Source organism: Lemur catta, chromosome 2 (assembly GCF_020740605.2).
Source record: "Lemur catta isolate mLemCat1 chromosome 2, mLemCat1.pri, whole genome shotgun sequence".
Lineage (NCBI taxonomy): Eukaryota > Metazoa > Chordata > Mammalia > Primates > Lemuridae > Lemur > Lemur catta.
This window is the reverse complement of record NC_059129.1, coordinates 2,407,217-2,423,376: the sequence shown is the minus strand read 5'-3', so window position 1 is coordinate 2,423,376 and position 16,160 is coordinate 2,407,217. Positions and strand designations below refer to the sequence as shown.

General features: G+C 55.1%; 3 protein-coding genes across 4 annotated transcripts; all 3 read right to left on the bottom strand.

The window, feature by feature from the left end:
• Positions 1–375: 375 nt before the first annotated feature.
• LOC123632298 (putative caspase-16) lies at positions 376–4,490 on the bottom strand. Its single transcript, XM_045542404.1, has 7 exons — positions 3,875–4,490; positions 3,572–3,739; positions 2,876–3,098; positions 2,428–2,544; positions 1,956–2,030; positions 1,326–1,429; positions 376–710 (listed from the first exon to the last, which is right to left on the bottom strand). The coding sequence occupies exons 1-7, from the start codon at positions 3,881–3,883 to the stop codon at positions 597–599; spliced, it is 810 nt and encodes a 269-aa protein (XP_045398360.1). The 5' UTR covers positions 3,884–4,490; the 3' UTR covers positions 376–596.
• Positions 4,491–4,497: 7 nt separating this feature from the next.
• LOC123632297 lies at positions 4,498–5,929 on the bottom strand. Its single transcript, XM_045542403.1, has 4 exons — positions 5,617–5,929; positions 5,391–5,531; positions 5,094–5,289; positions 4,498–4,989 (listed from the first exon to the last, which is right to left on the bottom strand). Exons 1-4 carry the CDS (start codon positions 5,689–5,691, stop codon positions 4,511–4,513), a joined length of 891 nt encoding a protein of 296 aa, XP_045398359.1. The 5' UTR covers positions 5,692–5,929; the 3' UTR covers positions 4,498–4,510.
• Positions 5,930–7,232: 1,303 nt separating this feature from the next.
• LOC123632295 (zinc finger protein 213) lies at positions 7,233–12,377 on the bottom strand. 2 transcript variants are annotated; one of them, XM_045542401.1, is made up of 6 exons: positions 12,016–12,377; positions 10,310–10,823; positions 9,529–9,631; positions 9,250–9,323; positions 8,986–9,109; positions 7,233–8,392 (listed from the first exon to the last, which is right to left on the bottom strand). In XM_045542401.1, the coding sequence occupies exons 2-6, from the start codon at positions 10,706–10,708 to the stop codon at positions 7,734–7,736; spliced, it is 1,359 nt and encodes a 452-aa protein (XP_045398357.1). In that variant the 5' UTR covers positions 10,709–10,823; positions 12,016–12,377; the 3' UTR covers positions 7,233–7,733. The 2 variants fall into 2 exon arrangements, with proteins under 2 accessions (XP_045398357.1, XP_045398355.1); XM_045542399.1 differs by having other exon boundaries at positions 12,074–12,377.
• Positions 12,378–16,160: the final 3,783 nt, after the last annotated feature.

The window sequence follows — 16,160 nt, the reverse complement described above, 5'->3', positions numbered from 1 at the left end:
GCCCCCCCCAGCCGCTGTGCTCGCCCCGTGTCTTCCCCGGTGAGCCTGCAATGGTCTGCTGCAGAGGCGTTCGGCCCCACCCTTGGCTCTTAGCTCCTGCAAGGCAGAGGCCGCGCCTCCGCGTTTCCATGGCCCATCGCCGGGTGGGGCGGCGCGGGCCCGCGTGCACAGGGACACAGCTGGGAGAGAAATGTGGCCTCTGGGCTTCCCCTTCCCGGGACCCCCTTCCCCCCGGGGACGCTCCCAGGACCTCCAACCTAGCCCAGCCCGTGTTGGGCTCTTTAGTCCCGGGCACTGGGCTCCGGACCCAGCCTGGGCCGGGGCTCCCTGGCCTTCTGGCCTCTGGTTCCCAGGGGCACATTGCGCCCTTAGGAAGCGCCAGGTACTTTACATACACCATTTCCCCTTTTTCGCACGTCCCTGAGAGCAGGCCCTGTTCCCGAGCACAGCATGAACAGATGTTTATTGCCTGCCAGCTAGCGCCGGCCCCGGGCTGCCAGGCCCCATTTACAGATGAGCAGACAGAGTGGACTGGGTTGATGGTGACGCTGGGGTTTGGCCGCCCTCTCAGCACGCTCCAGCTGGCTGTGGGGCCCTCATGCCTGCAGGCAGAGCCGGCGCCTGAGCGAGCTGCGGATCTCCAGGCAGGCCTTGCGAAGCTCGTCGCAGTCGGGGCCCAGCACGTCCTGCTCACACACTCGCCTGTTGACCTGAGAGGACCACACCCAGCCTGTACCCAGGACTTCAGGCCCTGCGGGGCTCAGCCTGGCACCTAAGGGACAGCCCCTGGCCGGGTGCATCATAAGGCCTAAAATTTCAAGGGCTGCCTTGACATCTTTGAGCTCTTCAGGGCACCAAAGGCCTAAGCGTGAGTCCCCCGCTCTCACCAGACCTGCCCCCTACCCAGCGGGACAGGCTCCCACCCAAGCCTCTGTCAGCCAAGCCAGCTGCTCCCCACCTGCTCCTCAACCTAACCTGCTTTGGTTCCCTGCCAGCCCTCGGCAATATCCAAACAAACCCATCACATCCTCCCGTAGGAACAGGGGCATCCGCGTGCTTTCCACAGGCCCTGCTGGTTGACTCAGCTCTGAGTGCCCCCCGCATGTGGCCCTGCATGGCCCTTGGTACCTTCCCCCGCCCCAGACTTTAGTATATGTGACTAACGACTGCTGTTGATCGCATCTGTCCAGTGTCGTGCCTTTGGTCATCTCACACTATTGAGGGTGGGGATCCTTCCTTCACCAGTGGAGCTAATGGGCACCAGGGCTGGGAAAAAGGACAAATCCTGCCCCTCTGCCTTTGTCACCCCCCTTCCCCCAACACACCTCAGTCAGTAGCTCCAGGAGGTCTCCCCCTGGCTTGGCTCTGAGGACCTCCACCAGCATCTGGATAAAGTCTGAGCCCTTCTCATCCCGATAGGCCACATAGCCTAAGTCAGGGGACCAGGGCCAGAGAGTCAGACTCAGGCTCTGACCCTCTGCCTCCGTATCCCCAGGGTCCTACTGTGCTGGACATGGTGGGCAGCAAGCAGGCAGGACCCCAGGGAGCAGGCAAGAGAACAGGGCAGGGAGCAGCTACTTCTTGCATCTGGAACATGCTGTTGCTAGATATTTGCAGAGTGAGAAGGCTAGATTCACTACTGAACAATATTTACTGTGGACCTACTATGTGCCAGGGATGGAGCAGGGCCTTGGGGCAAATAGATCGGCCCTGCCCTCGTGGAACTTACAGCCCGGAGGAAACTGCACATGAAGTGCTTGGCACAGCCGGCACTGAACGGTGCCTTGTTACTGTTACACTAAACAAACCATGGAAGGAAGGTGGCTTAACTGCAGCTGGGCTGGTGCCTCTGTACCCCAACACTAAGCCCTAGCTGCCCTGCATGCCACTCCAGATTTTAGGCCAGGAAGCTGGGCCCTGTGTAATCATGGGCTTCCTAATGACCATCTTCTTACCCTCGGCAGCTGCATAGACCGTCAGGATGTCTGCTTGGTCAGAGCTGCCTGGAGGGGAGCCCTTGGAGGCGCTGCCTGTGAGAAGAACCATGTCCATTCACCACGATCCTGGGACTCCGCAAGCCCCAGGGGCTCCCCATCTCTGGCTTAAGGCACAGGGCAGTGGAAACAGTGCAGGGCAGGAAAGACAGATGCAAGTTCAAAGCTCAGCCCCACCACTTACCAGCCATGTGACCTCAGAAAAGCTATTGCACCTTGCTGACTCCAGGGTTGTCACAAGGCTCAAATAGGGGAAGATGCTCCCACTTCTCAAAGGCCCTTGTAGTGTAGGAAGACTACTTCCCATTGTCTCAGCAAAGAGAGGATGGAGGTGGCAGCAGGACCCCAGTTGAGAGCCCTAGAAATGCTCTTGGGACAGTTCCCACCACCAGCCCTGCCCACATCCAGGCTCTGGAAGAAAGGCAGAACCAACCCTGGGCATCAGCGTAGATCTGGAGGACATCTGCATGGGAAGGGATGGTGGGAGGTGCCTGCAGCCAGCGCCAGTACCAGGGGAGAGCTGTGGGCCTCACACCAGCGTCCCTGTTCCCTGGGGAGGGAGATAGGGAGACAGCTTCACTCAGGGGATACCAAGGGTTGCCTCTGAGTGTCCAGACCCCGTGTGAACAGTAGGGTCAGGCAAGAGCCCAGGCCCCAGAGCTCCGGGGCAGTCCTGCCAGGCCAGGAACATTCACAGCACTGAATGACAAGTGCTAAGGGTTAAGAGCTCAAGTTTGTGGACTTGACCTCTGAGAGGATGGGAGAAGGGGTAGGGAAGGGTGGGCACCCAGGCTCCCTACAGGAAGTAGACAGCAAGTCCTAGGAGCTGTGGGCTGGCTGAGGAAACTTGGGCCGGAGGAGCAGGCTGGGGTGCCGCTCACCCCCACGGCAGGCCTGCAGCAGGAAGATCTTGGGGCAGCCCCGCAATGCCCGGCAGTGGCTCAGTTCCCGCTGCAGTGCCTCTGGGTGCACCTCTTGCCAGTCAGCCCCCATAAGCTGCCCCCGTGGACCCCCATGGGCCATCAGGGCCACAAGGACACAGCTCACAGGGCCACTGCGGGTGTCCAGCCGCTCCCGGAACTGGGCCAGCTCCTCCTGGAAAGCCTGGGGTGGGGACGAGGTTGAGGCCTGAGCCAAGGCTGCTGCCTCCCCAGCCCCTGGTTGTCCTCTGCAGGGCGATGAAGTTTTCTTAGCCCCTGCCCTCTGCCCTCTGACCTCCTGCCAGTGGCAGGCCCAGGGAGGAAGTTCTTTTCTAACCCCTGCTGCAAGACCTGGCATGGCCCCATTGAAGGTGACATGGTCTGGCTTCCTGGAAGGAAGGAGGGCTGGGGAGTGTCGAGGAAGGGAACCAAGGCCTCAAAGCCAAAGCTCTGAGCTGAGGACAGAGAAGCAGCCAACATGGGAGGCCACAGACACTGGGCTTCCAGAGGCAGGGAAGTGACTGCCCAATGCATGCAGCAGGGAGGATAGGAGCTAGACTTGCAGGTGCACTTCCCGCCAGTGATGAAGAGAGGCCCAGGAGAGTCCCCTGAGCCCTTCCTTCAGGGCACCAGTGGAAGTTCTGGGCTTCTCTTCACCTGGGCGGTAGGGTCCGTCCTCAGGGTGGTCTCGAAGCCCAGGGCCTGGCACAGCCCCCTCAGTGCCTCCACATCATGCTGGGCCCCAGGCCGGTCTTGGATCACAGCCAGGAAGAGGGCAGCCCTGGCCCTGGACAGGTCGTAGTGAGTGCTGGGGCCGGGGGCTGGCTACAGAAGGGGTTAAGAAAAATTCTAAGTGGTCTGAGGGGACTCCTGCCACTCACCTCCCTGCATGGGTCTCCCTTAGCCTCTGTGCCACTCGAAACCGTGGCCACATGATTGGAACCCACCCCACCCCCTCACCTCAGGCATCCAGGGCTCCACGCCTCCCAGGCACAGTGTCCCCCGCAAGGAGCTCCGGAGGATGGGGCAGTAGCTGCCCCCTGTGGACTCTTCAGCCACCCTGCAGAAGAGCTGGGAGGGTGGAGCCCGAGGGCACCTCAGGGGGCTGCTCCCTGGGGGAGCAGAGAGGGGTGCAACCTAGGCGGTCTTTCCTGGCGTCGGGGAAAGACTCCGCAAGGCTCATGGCTACTAAGTCTCTTCAGGGTCACTGCCAGGACAGGGGTAGGAGGTGCAAAGGGGGCAGGGCAGCATGGCCCCAGGCAACACATGGGTGCCAGTTTAGGCTCAAGCTCACGGACTTCCCTGGGCATGGATGGGCACAAGTGGACAGTGGCCGTACCATTAACCCCCACCTGGGATCAGCACTTACAGAGGTGGGGACGCTCCCTAGAGCAGGGCAAGGCCGGTGAGGGAAGGCTCATGGGATGGACACTGCCTGCAGAGGCCACCAGGCCTGGGAGAGCCGTGGAGTCCAGCTGGAGCCCACCCGCCTCACCTCCAGGGCCACACAGGGGCCGCCCAGCTGCCCAGCAAGACCATCAGCCCTCAGTACCAGACTTGAACCATTCCCAGTCCCAGCCTCCAGTGTCCTGCAGTCTAACGGGACAGATGGTCACTGTGCATGATTGTGAAAAGGGGTGGCCCGAAGTACAGGTGCAAGGAAAGGCATTGCTGACATCCTGGAAGGGACTGTGTAAAGCTGGCAGGACAACACGGAGGGCCTGCCAAGCAGAGGGAACCACCTGGGCAAAGGCACGGAGTTGGGCGGCAGTCTGGGGCGTCTGGGGGGGGCGGGGCGTGGTTCTGAGACGGGGGTGGGGCTGAGGCCCTAAGGCTGACACCACAGGTGCAGACAATAAAGGTTTGTAGAAGGAATGGGAGGGGGAATGTGAATGACTCTAACTGGCTCAAGCAGGAGAGCACAGAGGAGCCAGGGGACAACAGGGCCAGCCCTCCTCCCTGGGACTCCCCGTCCGGAGCCTCCACCTCCGTCAGCAGCTGCACCAGAGACCAGTGAGGAAAGCGGCTGCAGAGCTCTTTCAAGCCAGCCAGGAAGGCTCCGGGCTCCAGGGTGGCTGTGTGGAGAAGCAGCTCGTTGGCCTGGGGGATCCCCACTCTCCTGCCCAGCCCTCACCCTGCTCTGCTGTCCAGAACTGGGCTCCCTGCCCTGCTCACTCACCCCCAGGGCCACTGGAGAGCAGCAGGAAGACTTTGGGGCAGCCCCGCAGGGCCTCACAGCGGCTCAGCTCCCGCACCAGCTGCTGTGGCTGCCTCAGCTGCCCGCTGGGGGCCACCAAGGCCACTAGGGCACAGCCCACAGGGCCCCCATGGGCATCCAGCCACTCCCGGAACCCAACCAGCTCCTCAAGGAAGCCCTAGGGGCAAGAGCAAAGGCCTGGTCTGAGTCTGGGGAGGCTCCGCGTGGGGCTGGGAGCTGGGCTTGGAGTGGGGGGAGGAAAGAGAGGAGAGGGCTCACCTGGACTGAAGCCTCCCTCCTCTCGCAGTGGTCAAAGCCCAGGACCCGGAACACGCCCTCCAGGGCAGCAACTGCAGCAGCAGACACCCCAGGGCTGCTGAGTGTCAGGGCCACCCTTGGACCCTGTACGCTGTACTTTCCCTGGGGAGGCAAGGCCAGGGCTGGGCTGGGTTGGGGTTCAGCTGGGTGTCGGGGGCAGGCTGGGCCAGACGGGACCTCCCACTACCTTTCTCCCCAGGCTGTCTCGAGCATCTGCCATCTGCGCAGCCACCCGCAGGGTCCCAGCCACCAGGAAGGCCATGGGGCCAGGTGGGCTTCCTCTGAGCACCGAGCACCAAGCACTGAGCTCCTAGCGCCCCGGGTCCTAACCCTTGCCCTCTCACCGCGCTGACTGTATCAGCTGTTTATGAGCTGAGCTGTACTCTGCCCTCCTTCCCTGGAAGCCTGAGTCCCAGTCCCCAGCCCCATTTCCGTTCCCTGGCTCCAGCCAGTGACTTCCTGGCTGGCACTGACGCGCCCCCACCTGAGCCAGGAACCTGTGCCCAATCCTATTCTTAGCTCCTGGCCCACGCTCCTATCTGATCTTGTTACACCCCAGTGTCTCCCTTTAGAGCCAGCCACAGCACCAGAAAGTCCTCGTAATGCTCCCACCTCCCCCGCATGCACCCATACAACAGTACCAAGCCCCAGAGGTAAAAATCACCAACTGGAAACAACCCTGTCCACAGCAAAACCTCGTTGGGTTCAGTCCCAGTGACCCCCACGTGGTATGTGTTGAATGGCAGGGAGAGGAGTGGCCTGGCAAAGACCCCAGTCCTGCTGGGCTCCCCATTCTCCTGCCAGGGGACGGAGGGTGTCCCCAGAGCAGGCAGGCAATGGGGACACAGGGAGACCAGAGTCCTGGGGCCCACAGCTGCTCCTTGGGGCCCAGCCGACCTGGGAGCCAGGGATGTGGCTCCACCTGGTGACTGCACAGCACCAGGTGCCACCTGGACTACCACGCCAAGGGGTACAAATTCCAGGAAACCCCCCCCACCCCCCCTGCCCCATCGAGCTAAAGAACAGAACAGCCTGGAGGGAAGTTTCCACGTTTATTCAAACCTTTCTGCTGCCCTTTTGAGGCCCGCTGGGCTGAGCATCTTTGAAAGGCCAGTGGTCTGTCCCTGTTAACGCACATCTGCAGAAGATGCAGACGGGAAACACGGAATGCAGCACTAAGGGGTCAGCGACAAAGTGCTGGGGGAGCGCCAGTGCTCAGCGCAAGCAGGCCGTGCCACTGGAGGAGTGGGCAGCCACCGGGCGCCCTGTCCTTGCTCTCCAGGGTTGGCCTCCTGTCACTGGAATCACCACCACCCTCACCAGAATGGCAGGGGTGTGGCTCTCAGGGGAACACACTGGGGCAAGCCTGCTGGGGGAAAAGGCAGGCAGCTTTCGTGTGGCCGGGACAGGGAAGAGTGATCATGGCCTAGAAATGGGGGGTGGGGGGCCAGAAAGCCTCTGTGGCTGTGCCCCAGACCCAGACTCTCATAGGTGTGGGCTGAATGTCCCTCTCATTTTTATTTATTATTTTTTTTATTTTTATTTATTTATTTTTTTTTTTGAGGCAGAGTCCCACTCTGTCACCCTGGCTAGAGTGCCGTGGTGTCAGCCTAGCTCACTGCAACCTCAAACTTCCGGGTTTGAACAATCCTCCTGCCTCAGCCTCCCAAGTAGCTGGGACTACAGGCATGTACCACGAAGCCCGGCTAATTTTTTCTATATATTTTTAGTTGTCCAGATAATTTCTATTTTTTTTTAGTAGAGACGGGGTCTTGCTCTTGCTCAGGCTGGTTTCAAATTCCTGAGCTCAAACCATCCGCCCACCTCGGCCTCCCAGAGTGCTAAGTGCTAGGGTTACAGGCGTGAGCCACCGCACCTGTCAAAGCCCAGCATCCCCTGGAGTGAGCAAAGCCAGTCCTCCACCCCCACTGGAAGGCACAGGTTGGCAGGGCAGAGGGCCTGGGCCACAACTCCACCTAAGAGGCAGGGAACAAGGAGCCACACAGCAAACATGGCCAAGGGGGTTTCTGGGAAGGGACCCGAGGTCCTCCTGTGTCCTCAAGCTACCCTGCTGCCCCTGATGGACTGTGCTGGGGCTCCAGGAAGCCAGAGGAGAGAGACGCTCAGAGCAGGAAGGGGAACCAGAGGGCCAGGGGGGAATCCCATTGCCTTTGAGTACTGGGCAAGCTCTGTGCGTGGGTGCCCTGGGGTCCCTCCCCGAGGTACACAAAGGAGAATGTGACGCTGCCGGGCAGCACAGGGAACACTCGCCCTCCTGGGCGGCCTCAGGTGCCGCTTGGCCGCTCAGCCCACGGGCTGGGCCATCTTGGCGTGCAGGCTCTGGTGGGCGATGAGGTGGGCGCGCTGCTTAAAGCTCTTGTCGCACTCGCCGCAGCCGAAGGGCCGCTCGCCAGTGTGCACGCGCCGGTGGTCCAGCAGGTAAGAGCGCAGCGAGAAGCTCTTGCCGCAGTCGCTGCAGCCGAAGGGCTTCTCGCCCGTGTGGATGCGCTGGTGGTCGGCCAGGTAGGCGCTGCGGCTGAAGCTCTTGCCGCACTGGGAGCAGGAGAAGGGCTTCTCGCCCGTGTGCACGCCCTGGTGGCGCACCAGGTCCGAGGAGCTGCGGAAGCTCTTGTCGCACTCCGGGCACTTGTGCGGCTTCTCGCCCGTGTGCGTGCGCTGGTGCCGCGCCAGGTCCGAGCCCCAGCGGAAGCGCTTCCCACACTGCCCGCAGCTGTGCGGCTTCTCGGCCGCCAGGTCCCGGAACTGGCGCCGGCGCGTGGGCGGCCGCCCCCGGCGCGCACCCGCCACTCGGCCCAGGGTCGCCCTGGGCCGGTTCTCGCTCTCCCAGGCCTCGGCCTCCTCGCGGCTCCAGGACACTGTCACGTCGCCGCCTGCCTGGCCTGGCGGAGCAGTCACCACCTGCTCCAGCTGGGACGTCTCACTCTGGCTTTTGAGCCCCAAACCTGCGAGGGAGAGGAGGCACCTTCTTGAATCCCGCTCGGTTCTGGGGCCAGAGTGGAGGAGAGGAAGAAACGCAGCTCAGGGGAAAGATTCCCGGCTTTCGGGTCGAGACAGCCCACACCTCCGTTTCCTCATCTACACAATGGGGATGATGACAAACACTGCAGAGAGGCGGTTCTGAGAAAGCCTGGAGAACTCCCACTGGGCTGACCCCGTGGCTGAGGCGCCTGCTAATCATGAGCCCCACAAGCTGTCACCTAACCCATCCCCCGCCTTCCCCAAGTGGGTGCACCATCCCACTCCGAACTCTGAACCCTAGCTATTCAAACTCCAACACAGAACAGATTCAGATGATTTTGTAAATTGTCCCAACTGTCAGTGTGGGAAACTGAGGAACCAGGTGGCTCCTGTGGTTCCCCTCCCACATAGGATCTAGCTCTCCAAACACGAGGGCACAAAACCCATCTGGATGGGGCAGGGAGAGGAGGGCCCCTCATGGACCTGGCTAAGGATTGGGTGGGAAGGAAGACTAGGATTCCAGCAAGATTTGGCGGAGGGCTGCCTGTCTAGACCCCCAGGTCCCTTGAGCGCTTACCCAGGGCAGTGTTCCGGGAGTTCTCCCGCTTTATGTCCCAGAAGAGATCCCTCTGAGCAGGGTCCAGGGTGCCCCATTCTTCCTGGGAGAAATAGAATGGGATGTCTCCCAGTGCCACAGGTCCCTAGAGGGGATGAGAAGACCGGGCTGAGGGTCGCCTTGCTCAGGCCTCTCAGCAGCTGTGGGCAGGGACAGGATGGGTTGGATGGAAAGGCCTTGACCAGAAGGCCAGGCTCAGAGAGGACAAAGGGACTGGCAACTCACCTGGACCCCAGATGCAAAGCAGGTGTCCGTCGTCTCTCTGGCATGACCCTCTTTAAGAAGAGTAGGCAGCTGGGCTGAAGGAAAACAAAGGAGCCTCAAAAAGGCCTGCCCAGGCCTGAGACTCAGACCACATGGTGTCCCAGCACAAGCACACGGGCACACACTTTTGGGCTTCACCGGCTGGAAAGACCCCACCTGCTACCCTTAGGGCAACACCAGTGAAGGCGCCAGGCCCCTGCCCAGCCCCTCTGCTGCCTACAGGGACAGAGGCTTACTCACCATCAAGGCCATGCTGCTCCTGGGGTACAGGTGGCTGGCTCCGTGTCCCCGCCACAGATTGCTGAACTGCGGCCTCAGGTTCCACCTTCTCTGAGGGCACATCCTGTGCAGGAACCACAACATGCTCATCAACACCGAGACCAGACCGGGGGAGACAGAGTTTAATCCCTGGGAAGGAGACACAGGACACATCCCTCAGGATGCTGGGGGTGGGGAAGGAGAGCAACATGGAGCCCAGCAATGCCCAGAGAAAGTGACACCAGGTGGTGCTGTGTGCTCAAGGACACTCCCTGATCAATCACTACACAAAAACCAGCTGCCAAAGGCCAAAGTCACCACCACTCAGCAAGGGCAGAACCCCACACCCTGGACACTCATTAGCACCACCCCAGATACTTCCAGTGTCAAGGACCCAACACCTCACAAGACAGCAGGTGCCCATGGACAGCTCCACCTTCTTAACCCCCTCTGGTGCTCTACCTGTCCATATCGCTGTGTCCCCAGGGCCTGCCCTAGAGCAGAACATGAATAAATGTCTGTAGAACCCACATGAACTAAAACCTCCTTTCTGGACCATTCCCAGTTTGGTCCTACTGCTGCCCTCCAAAACCACCAAAAAGAAACACTTTGCTCAGCATCTTTCCAAAAGGCAACCTGTATACACACTCCCTCAGGCTCTGTGTCTTCCCGTGAGCCCCTGAAAACCCATCTCTAAGGAGATGGCCACCTCTCTTCAGCTCAGGTACCATCCAGGTGCCCCTGGGTGCAGGGGGCCCCTCACCTGCGGCCAGGATTTCGCTGGCTGCTTCTGTAGGTCCTCTGCCAAGGCGACAGCTTCCTCGCCACTCCTTGGACGCTGCTCTCGCACCCAGCCCTGTATATCCCCCGGCAGCACCGTCAGGAACTGCTCCAGCACCAGCAGCTCCAGGATCTGCTCCTTGGTGTGCAGCTCAGGCCGCAGCCAGCGCCAGCAGAGCTCCCAGAGCTGGCTGAAGGCCTCATGAGGCCCATGCACATCCCCGTAGCAGAACTGCCGAAAGCGCTGGCGGCAGGCCTCGGAATCCCTGCTGTCATCTTGCTGGGCAGATTCCTGCTCCCAGGAGGAATCCTCCACCTTCACGATCAGAAGCCCTTCTCCTTCCCCAGGGGCCTGGTCCTGGGGCTCCAGGGAGGCTGCCATTCCCCTGGCCTAAGGCTCAGGGCTGGTGGGCCTCAAGTTGGGCCCCAGAGCCTGTCCTTTCAGTCTCCCAGAGGGATCCCCTGTAGCGGCTGGGCTGGCATTTGGATGTGCACTCCTGGAGAAAGAACAAAATTGCAGGATTCGGGGGTCGGGTGGAATACATGACCAAACACCAGCCTGAAGTGCCATCTGGGGACTGCAGTACTCATCCTTTTGTGGCCCTGAAGCCTTTTTTAGGCTTTCCTACAATGCCTTGCAGCACTGCCTGCCTACTGATGTGAGCATATTTATAATCTGTTTATACCACTTAATGTAAATGCTCATATGTTTTATGACAGAAATTTTACCATACTTGTTCAGTTTATAAAAATTCACCAAGCAATACTTACAATGTGGTTTTCTGTATGTACGTTATACTTCAATTAAAAAAGTTAATTAATGTGTTTGATTATTGAGTGTTGCTGCAGATCACTCTGGAGGTATTACTTGATATACCATATGTGCACGGTGTTCTCTTTCTCAAATTTGAAAACTTCTGAATTCCAAAACACATCTGGCCTTGGTGTGGGGGAGGGAGGATGTCAGAGAAGGGCTCAGAGACATCATCCAAAGCCATTTATGCAGACATATGCGAATGTATGACACACATTTATAATTTACAATGTTAACTCTTCCAGTGGTTCTGAGAAGTGTACTTTGGAATTCTGGAGGTTTTTTTTGTTTGTTTGTTTCAACAACAAAAGTAATACAAACCATCATAACAAAAAAGAGAGGGGACATTTAAACAATATAGAAGTATATAAAAGAGAAACTCTCCCTTCCTCAACGCAGTTACACCCCCTAATTAACATTCTGACATATGAAGTCCTCGACAGGGGTGGAGAACCTGCCAAGGCCACATGTGGCCCTCCAGATCCCCAAGTGCAGCCCCTCTACCAATCCAAACTTCACAGAATCCCTTAAAAGGATTTATTCTGTAAAATTTGGATTCAGTCAAAAGGTGGCACTCAAGGAGCCAGAAAACCACAAGTGGCCCCAAAGGCCATGTTTTTACTAAAAATGTTATCCATAGAAACAAAGAAAAAAATGTGCCCGATATGTTTTTACACAAATGAGATCTTACTATTTTGTCATTTGCTTTTTCCACCTAGCAGTGGTTCATTAGCGACACCATGAGCTTCCCGGTACGGATGCGCTGCAATTTCCGAACGAACGAATACCCGAGTGATGCATGCAAGTTTCCAGTTCTCTATTTCACACTAAGCACTTTATTTATTCTGCTGCTCAGACCCCTGGAAGATACGCACCCCATTCTCATTCTCCAGTGACCGAGAAAGAGTTTCCTTGGAGAGGACAAGGACTCACCAGGGTCGCTCAGCAAGACGCGGCAGGCGGGAACGCTGACCCGGCGGGAGCCCCGCGCTGTCCCCCGCAGCCTCGCCTGCGCGGAGCTGAGGGAGCGGCGTCACACAGGGGTGTCTGCCCAGGGATCTAGCCGGCAAAAGGGCGCAGGAACGACCCGGCACCTCCCAGAGGTGCGCGCCCCCTCCGGCCTCCACCTCAGGGCGCCGGCCCCGGCCACCTGAGCCCCGTGCTAGACCTCCGGAGCTCGGCGGCCCGCTCAGCCGGTCCCCGCCCCCTCCCAGGGCAGCCCAAGCGTTCGCAGTTCCGCCGCCAGGTTCTGGTGCCGGAAGTCCACGCGCAGCTCGCCGGGGAACTACACTGCGCATGCGTCCCGCAAGCATTGGGAACTACACTCCGACAAAACCGTTCGTCAATTAAGGCTGACCAATGAACGTGAAGACTTCTCAGGCTGGCCAATCAGAATGCAGCTACGCCAAATGCGCCATACTCATACTCCTTGATGAACCGACGGGGTCTGATACTCGATTCTCTGTGAATTCCTCCGTCTCTGTTTTTCTTTCACGTTTTTCTGTGCCTCTGGCTCCTAGGCGGCCAAATGGGGAAGCCAAGGCTGGCCTGACGAGCGGAGACGGCGCCTGGCTCTGCCACGAATGGGGCGCTCGCTCCGCCGGAAAGGATGTGCCGCGTGGACTCTTCCGCCCCGGTCTCTTTCCGCTCCAGCCAGTGGGTCAAGGGCCGAGAGGCCGCGGGGCGGGAGCTGGAGCTCGGGCCAGGGAGACTAGTTTCCAGCCTCGTGGGCCCCGCTTCTCCGTGGAGCTTCTTTGTTAAATGCAGTCCAGTGAGGGGCGCGGGGCCAGCCGCGGGACACTCCTTCCCTGTGTCGCTCAGCAGGTTGCCGCTGGCGGGACGCTGAGCTAGGCTGAGTCCCGCGGTTTTCTACCTGCAGCTTCGTCTGCGCGGAACTGAGGAACGCCGGGGTCCTGGGGCCCGGAGGGATCCGGAGCAAGCCACGTCCAGGAATCTCCCTTCTATACACAGTAAGACCCACTCCCACCTTCTCCACGCCTTGACCCGAACAAAGCCTCAGGCTCCAGATCGTTTTCTGAAATGGAAAGAGCTAGCTTGTTTTGCTTTGATTATGCACGTATTAAATGCTTGGAAAAGAAAATTAAGAGAGATTGGCAAATTATGAAGGTATCTCTTTTTCTTGCTATCCGTAAGGCTAGCTCCTTTACTCTCTGTTCAAAGAGGCCTTCCCTAATTCTCTGCCTTATTTTTCTTCCTAACGTTTATCGATACCTGATATTATATATTTGTGTAATATTAATATTTGTCTCCCACTACTCGACGATAATTAGTTCCCTGAGGGCAGACACCTTTTACTGCCCTACCCCCAGCACCTAGAATTGTGTCTGGCACATGGTAGGTGCTCAGTAAATATTTGAATGAATGAAGGTAAAACACATTCCTTTAGCCCAGCGTGGTGGCACATGCCTGTAGTCCCAGCTACTCCGAAGGCTGAAGCAGGAGGATCACTTAAGCCCAGGAGTCTGAGCTTGCAGTGAGCTATGACAACGCCACTGCACTCTACCCGGGCAACACAGTGAGACTCCCGTCTAAAAAAAAAAATTCCTCATACAACCATCTAGAAATAAGCACAATAAATATTTTAGTCTGTTTCTACAGTTCTATGTCTATGAATATATTTAGAATATGGATCAAGAATCACTCTATAATTAATGTTCTGTTGATTCAGTAGTATATCAGGGATATCTTTCCGTACTATGTATAAATAAAATTCATCAGTTTTGTAAGTTGCATATTATTTCATAGAATGGAAGTTCCCATATTTTATTTAAAGTCCCCTACCCTTGGACATTTAGATTGTTTCCATTTTTCTGTACTTATAGATACGCTTCTACTTACACCTTTGTGCATTTGCTTGAACATTTCCTTGAGAAAAACTAGAAATGGAATTACCCAGTGAACTTTGTATATATATTTCTGTGGGAAGTGTCCTCCAGAAAGAATGTAACACTTTGTACTGCCATTTGAGAATCAAATGTTTGCCTTCCTCTATTCCCCAAATTTTGCACATTTACAGCATCCAGCAGTTGTTGAAGTCAGCCCAGTTTCGTTGGGAAACAGCTTGATGTACCTTCCCCATATGCTTCATGGTAATGGGTATTAAACGTCGAAATCATGATAGTTACCATTTGTAGAGTGTTTACATGTCAGACACTGAGCTAAGTGCATTTCTCACTCATTCCGTGCAGCAGCATAATGGGGAAAATTCTATGATTATAGTTGTAGATTGCATTTCTTTGATTTCTAGGGAAGCTCAATGTGCTTTCTATTTTTCAATTATTATTGGCTACTTCTATTTGTCCTTTTGTGAGTTACCTATTGTTATTTCCTGGTTTTTCTATGGTATATTCTCAATGTATTAGATTTTATATATCAAAGATTTATTTGCACAGCCTGATATTCAGTAAGTACTATATTTGGCTTTTTCCGTCTCCTATTTCTCTTTTCAAGAATGAGTCAATAAGTATTTGTTGAATAACTTGATTTACCCTTTAAAATGTGGCACAAATATTTTCTCACGTTTAGTTTGTCTTTTGGTACCAATCATGTGTTTGGATATTGGTTTTTATTCCAATACAGAAATGTTTTTTGTTTATTTTTTATTGAGGCAGGAGCTCGCTCTGTTGCCTGGGCTAAAAGTGCAGTGGTGTCATCATAGCTCACTTCATCTTCAAACTCCTGGGCTTAAGGGATCCGCCTGCCTCAGCCTTTTGAGTAGGTGGGACTACAAGTGCATACCACTGTGCCTAGCTGATTTTTTTTATTTTAGTAGAAATGGATGGGTCTCTCCATGTTGCCCAGGCTAGTCTCAAACTTCTGGCTTCAAGGAGTCCTCCTGCTTGGGCCTCCCAAAGTGCTAGGATTAGAAGCACAAACCACCAATCCAGGCTCCAATACAGAAGTTTTAAATGTTAGTTAAAGCTCTCATTCTTGTATGGTTTCTTCCATTAGAGTCAGGCTAAGAATGGCTTTGAGAGCTACCTGGCTTTCAATTTTTTAAATTTAAATATTACCCCATCTGGAATTTATTTTGATGAAGTGAAAGAAGTATAAAATGAATTTGTCCGCCAGTTGGAGCCAGATTAAGCAGTTTCACAACTGTCATTCCATCCTTTCTTGGATGCTCTTTCATAGTTCATATCTAAATTCTATTGTATGGTTTTCTTTTGCACAGTAGGGTGACTATAGTTAACAATAATGTATATTTCAAAATAGCTGGAAGAGAGAATTTTTTGAATGTTCACAACACAAATGATAAATGTTCAAGGTGACGGATGTGCTAGTTACCCTGATTTGATCATTACACAATGTATGCATCTATCACACATTGTACCCCATAATATGTACAAATACTATGTCAATCAAAAATAAAACTTAAAAAATGAATTCTAAATAAATAAATACTATTAAAGATGAGTTTGTTTCTCAATTTCTAGGTATATTCCATTGGTTTCTATGTTCCATTAGTTTTATAATATGTTTTGATAGGGAAAATTCCCAAATATAAAACTTTCTCAACTAGCATATTTTTCCTCATTAATTGCAAAATAATTTTATCAAATTCCAAAACACATGCCATTTTTATTGAAATTTTTGTTAATATATAGGTTAATATTGGAAAGAATTGACATGTTTACAACATGTTTTCCAGAACTATGTAATTTGTTTAACTCTTTTATACCTCAGTAAAATTCTGTAGTTTTTTCTTTTAATGTAGGTTCTGCATCTTTACAGTTTGTTCCAAGGCAGTTTGTAATTTATGGTTGTGAATATTTCCCCGTAGTATCATTCACTCCAATCAGGAGATAAAAATCATAGCAATAATTTGAACAGAAAATTTGATATAAAGAATTGTTAAGTTATCCAAGATGGTTAACGACTAACCCGAGTAAAAGAGGTCTCTCCAAGTTACAGAAGTAGCAACCACAGGAAGCAACTCGTGTGCTTTTGACTGAGGGACAAACTTAGAAGCTCAAAGGGGCTCCTCCCCTTTCAGTGC

Bases quoted from the DNA above. Each gene is read 5' to 3' on its own strand.
- LOC123632297 (XM_045542403.1), bottom strand. From the start codon at position 5,691: ATGGCCTTCCTGGTGGCTGGGACCCTGCGGGTGGCTGCGCAGATGGCA. The intron at 5,290-5,390 runs GTGAGCCCTCTC...TCTTGCCCCTAG, and splicing joins GGAGGGAGGCTTCAGTCCAG to GGCTTCCTTGAGGAGCTGGT. The intron at 4,990-5,093 runs GTGAGTGAGCAG...TTCTCCACACAG, and splicing joins GCTCTCCAGTGGCCCTGGGG to CCACCCTGGAGCCCGGAGCC.
- LOC123632295 (XM_045542401.1), bottom strand. From the start codon at position 10,708: ATGGCAGCCTCCCTGGAGCCCCAGGACCAGGCCCCTGGGGAAGGAGAA. The intron at 9,632-10,309 runs GTGAGGGGCCCC...GTTCCTGCACAG, and splicing joins CAGCGAAATCCTGGCCGCAG to GATGTGCCCTCAGAGAAGGT. The intron at 8,393-8,985 runs GTAAGCGCTCAA...TCTCCCTCGCAG, and splicing joins CTCCCGGAACACTGCCCTGG to GTTTGGGGCTCAAAAGCCAG.
- LOC123632298 (XM_045542404.1), bottom strand. The intron at 2,031-2,427 runs GTTGGTTCTGCC...TTCTTCTCACAG, and splicing joins GATCTACGCTGATGCCCAGG to GCAGCGCCTCCAAGGGCTCC. The intron at 711-1,325 runs GTGTGTTGGGGG...TGGTCCTCTCAG, and splicing joins TCCTGGAGCTACTGACTGAG to GTCAACAGGCGAGTGTGTGA.